The sequence below is a fragment of the Morone saxatilis genome, unplaced genomic scaffold (assembly GCF_004916995.1).
Source record: "Morone saxatilis isolate NCDOM2014 unplaced genomic scaffold, NCSU_SB_2.0 Contig14, whole genome shotgun sequence".
In the NCBI taxonomy this organism is placed as follows: Eukaryota; Metazoa; Chordata; class Actinopteri; family Moronidae; genus Morone; species Morone saxatilis.
The window spans coordinates 1,305,378-1,309,996 of record NW_023339696.1 but is presented as its reverse complement, the minus strand read 5'-3'; the positions used below and the strand labels follow the sequence as shown (position 1 = coordinate 1,309,996).

Here is a 4,619-nt window from a genome sequence, read left to right as displayed (position 1 = left end):
AAGTATAACTAGGTGTGTTAATGTTTTCGATGTAGTTGCGTTGAGTGTGAAGTAATTGTGTGTTTTGTTCGGTGCTTCTTAGAACTGCTGTTTTTTTGGGGTTATCTGCAGAGGGAGCGGGTCCTCTTGTGCCGGAGGTCGCGTTGACCCGCGCCATGGTTTCGCTCGTAGATCCATACCCGCAGGCAGACAATGGAGTGCGGTTTTCAGATGCGCTTGCGGCATCACACGTTTCCGGATAGATGTAGTGTTCTCGTGCGCACACTTCAGAGCTGTTGCGCTGCGTGATGTCCCAGCGGTCATCAGTGACATACAGGCAGTCGGTGGTGCCAGTTAGTGGCAAACCTGAATAATGACTGTTGTCTCCAGCGTGGTATAGGACCGGGTCGTGTGGTCGATGTCCCCTGTTTGAGAGCGCCGCATGCGTTTGCGTGCGAGTTAGCCGCCTAAAAGGAAAGATAGATGGCCTTATGCTGAGCAGAGTAAAAATGTAAGAGGGTACTGCACGCGCGTCTGTGTAGTGGATAAGCTGTACATCTGTAATACTTGATACTATTGGCAGGCGATCGTTCCAATGTGTACGCGACAGTTGTACTAATACTGGATTAGTAATTTGCGTTAAAAAATTGTGTGCAGCTCGGTGTGGTGAGTATGCGCGAGTGGCTGAAATAAATAAACTAGGTCTTCAGTATACAGCAGTGATATGCTCAATTACTTGTAAGAAATGAATTCCCTTTGGAACATGTAGTGCCATGAAAATGAAGTATATTAAATGCTCCTAATTATTTATTACAAGGGTCCCAGTGGTGTAGTTTTAATCGGCATTAGTGGATCATCATTCCTGACAATAGATCCTCCTAAATGTTACACACTGGACCTTTAACTTGTAGTGGAGTATTTAAACAATGCTGTATGGCTACTTTCATATACAGTAAGTACAAGATTACAATAAGGACAAAGACAGAGCAGAGCTGTATAGAGAGTAAGTAAAGCTTTAAAAATAAATATTTCTGTTTCTGTTCTCTGATTTCTACAAAAGATAAGTTTAGTGTTGCAATGGCTGCGTACCTGTAGAGGAAGAGATATCTCTCCTTGTAGGAGCTGCGACCTAGTGGCTCACTGACGATGTGACTGTACCTGAACTGAGGAGAACCTCTGGAAAACACACACACACACACACACACACACACACAGGTTTAGATAAGGAAAGGTCATTTTGTTTATCATGTATCATAATGTGAGTTTATGAGCTGTCCACTGTACTAAAAACTATAAATCATGCTTTGGACACCGTATTGTGTGTGTAATAGTATGCTCTGTACAAGGTGCGTGGTTAGTCTAACTTGTTGACATGCTCCATGAGTTTTTTGGTCGCTGACAGATCGCTGTCTCTGACCTCCTGGATCAGAATGATGTCATAGCGATGGACAATCTGAAAAGCACAAAACCACACACATCTGATTAAGGTACAGAGGTTTTTTATTATAGTTCTTTAAAGCATGGTTCTCCTAAAACAGACAAGAGGTGAGGCAACAAAAGTGTATTTTGCATCCACTATCCTTTATTTTCTTTGACTGTATCTCACCATAAATACCCACATGTGAAATATATGTGAACTACCAGGAGGTTGGATGAGTTGGTTGCTCATTAGCAACATAAAAATGATATTCATATCCATAAGGTTGGGGGACTCAAAAGGCATAGATTGATAGATCGCATCATTTTGGTATGGATCCTACACTACCCATGATGCCACCATTAGAATTTCATAATGCCTTTAGACCCTCCTTGCCTAGTAAATGACCATGGCTTTCTATGCCCCCAGTTTGGAATGTGCTATACATTTCTATTGTCCAAGCCTAAGCTCATACATATAACCCTAATGACGTCATTATGATGTCACTGGGGTTACTTTATGATCCAGAGCCACAGGCGACATACCGTACATACATCAGTCAACTCAGTGAGTGCAGTGCCCCTTTGACAATAATAATATACACACTATAATTATGCTGGAAAGAAAGAGGTTACACACCGTGCTGATGATGTTCATCAGAGTTGCATTGGAGGATTTGTTGTCTCCAAATGACTTGATGTTGAAGGCTCCCAACAGCAGAGAGGAAGAAAGATGCAGCAGGGCCAGGAAGAGGCCCAAAGCACACACCAAACGCATCCTGGGCCAAAGAGGTCAGAAATTAAAAAAACATCACATTTATAGCAATTTATAATTATAATTTCGTCTTGATTGCATGACAGGGGACGCATGCTGTTGTAGTGCAGTTGTAATGCATGTCACAGGACCCTGAAAGCCTCTTCTTCCCTTGGCCTTAATGTGGGAGCGACAGACGGACGTAACACCTGCACCCCTGGACGCATGACAACATGATCCCTATTCCTGGCAGTTTATCTAACTGCGAGTCGGCAGCTTAGCGTCTGATGTGCCGCTTTCTGCAATGTAAAATATTACTCCAGTAGTAGTATATTATCCTGTTACCCTGGTTACACTGGTGTGGAAGTGATGGGCAAAGGTTGTCAAATATGGAAATTGAAAGCAGCAGCTGTAGTGTGGTGACTTTTTGTTACGGTAATCCTAAATACACTGTTTCTGTTTTAGAGTAAAAGCATATCCTGTGTTACTGTTACAAAAAGTACCATATCTGTCTTAAGAATGTTACTGTGTATAGCATTACAGCCTGCAATGGCAACAGGTTTATCGTACTGTTATACTGAATAATGCATCCATATTACTGCAACAAAAAGTCTACAAATGTACTTATCATGACTCGCAGTGTAAGCTTTGTTCGGCTCAGCTTGTGCAGTGTCTGTCATTTCTGCATTAAAGAGGAGTCAGAGGTGCATATCTACCTGCTTCTGTGAGTCTGTGCAGGGAAGGATAGGGGCCTGTTGTAAGCAGAGCACAGAGGCCTGCTTGTGTGATTCTCCCCGGAGACTACAACTGAACAGAACCACCAATAGTGTCTCCCGTGAAGTTTTTATTTACCTGCATGTGCATGTGACTGGATCATGCTGGGGAGGGGTAAGGAGAGGAGGTGTGTCGTGGATGGGGTTAACGGGTAACATGGCAACCGTGGAGGTCTTTAATGCACTTGTAAATGGTATAGCAAATTTAAAAAGAAAACTGTTCTGTTAATCATTTGTTTAATTATTTAATTATTTAATCACTCTTGTGATCAACAAACATTGCTAAAAGTTAAATCCTGTAAATATTTTTCTGTACTTGTACATAGTTTTAAAGAAATTTAAAGAGCCAAATATACTCACAAACAAAGTTTTGAGGTTTATTGGACAACAATAGCTGTTAGCAATAGCTTTTTAGTGATTACCATCAGGACAAAGCAGGGACAATGTTTTGGAAAACCTCCTCATTATAGCGTAAGTTCAGGGTATGAGGGCTAACAAATAAAGTGGTCCTTTAATGTTGTAGAGTATGTAAAATGTACAGCATCTGTTGATCATCATGGATACATCACATTCACTGGTCTAGGCTCACTACACTAGCAACAAAATAGCTAGCAACTTCAATAGCGATGAGCACCATTATCTGTATCTGTATCTGTTCAACCAACTGAATGATCTGTGTTCATATCAGTACTCAGAATAGACATATACAACATATACACCCATCACTGTCAAATACAAACCCTCCATGCTACACATACTGTTTATTTATTTTATTTTTTATTTTTTTGCACATTTTGTATTTGGCATTTATATTAGACATATGTGTTGTTGGTCAGTTTTTTTAAATATGTGTTTATTTCACCTATTTGTTTACCTACTTGTATGTACATAATAGTTCTATGTTTATTTTAACTATTTTTATTCAGCTTTCTTGTCTGTGTTTAGCTGTATATAAATTTCTATCTCTATTTCTGTGAACTGTGTGTACTATGTGTACTCAGACTGGGCCAATAAAGCTGATTCTGAAAACTACCACTGAGAACTGAAAAGTTGCCAGATCTAGATACTTTGATGCCATGTAGCAACATCTAGTCAGTCAGTAGGTGTTCTGATAATATAATATAATATAATATAATAGAACAGTATACTGTGTGGTGTCTTTGAACAGTATAACCTGCTATGATATGTCTGGAAGTGTATTAAGATTAAGATATGAAATAACTTTTTTGACAAACATTATAGAAATAAAAACACACACTTCAGTAGACCTGATGCTTTGAAATGTATCTGTAATGCATAAAAAATAAGAAATTCATCCAAAAATGCCCCAAAATGTTACAAAATTCACTTCAAACATGCACATTAAAAAATGTATAAAATATATTGGCATTGTTTAAATACTCTCACATATAGAAATTAAAATGCACAGTTTGTTTACAATATTTACTTAAGATGTATTTTTAAATGTTATTATTATATATATAACATTATTATCTCTTCTCTCAACCCGTCAAACCAAACTCAACCGAGTGTGCGGAGGATCAATAGAAACTATTTTTACCTGCAATATTTGCAGTAGCAATGAGAAAGCGACAGATGGAAGGAATACGTGATAAAGAGAGTTGATCTGAAGGCCTTGTGGGATGGAAATTTGTATTTAATTATTTTGCTGTATTCAATCCAATCCAATCCAATCC

General features: G+C 39.0%; 1 protein-coding gene across 1 annotated transcript in view; it reads right to left on the bottom strand.

Moving 5' to 3' along the window:
* dnase1 (deoxyribonuclease I) overlaps nt 1–2,975 on the bottom strand; it is a gene marked incomplete at its 3' end in the record, with an annotated part of 7,896 nt that extends 4,921 nt beyond the window's left edge. Inside the window, 4 exon segments of the mRNA XM_035654233.1 lie at nt 1,069–1,155; nt 1,344–1,432; nt 2,036–2,174; nt 2,866–2,975. Of these exon segments, the coding sequence (XP_035510126.1) occupies nt 1,069–1,155; nt 1,344–1,432; nt 2,036–2,173 (314 nt within the window). The 5' untranslated portion in view covers nt 2,174; nt 2,866–2,975.
* Nucleotides 2,976–4,619: the final 1,644 nt, after the last annotated feature.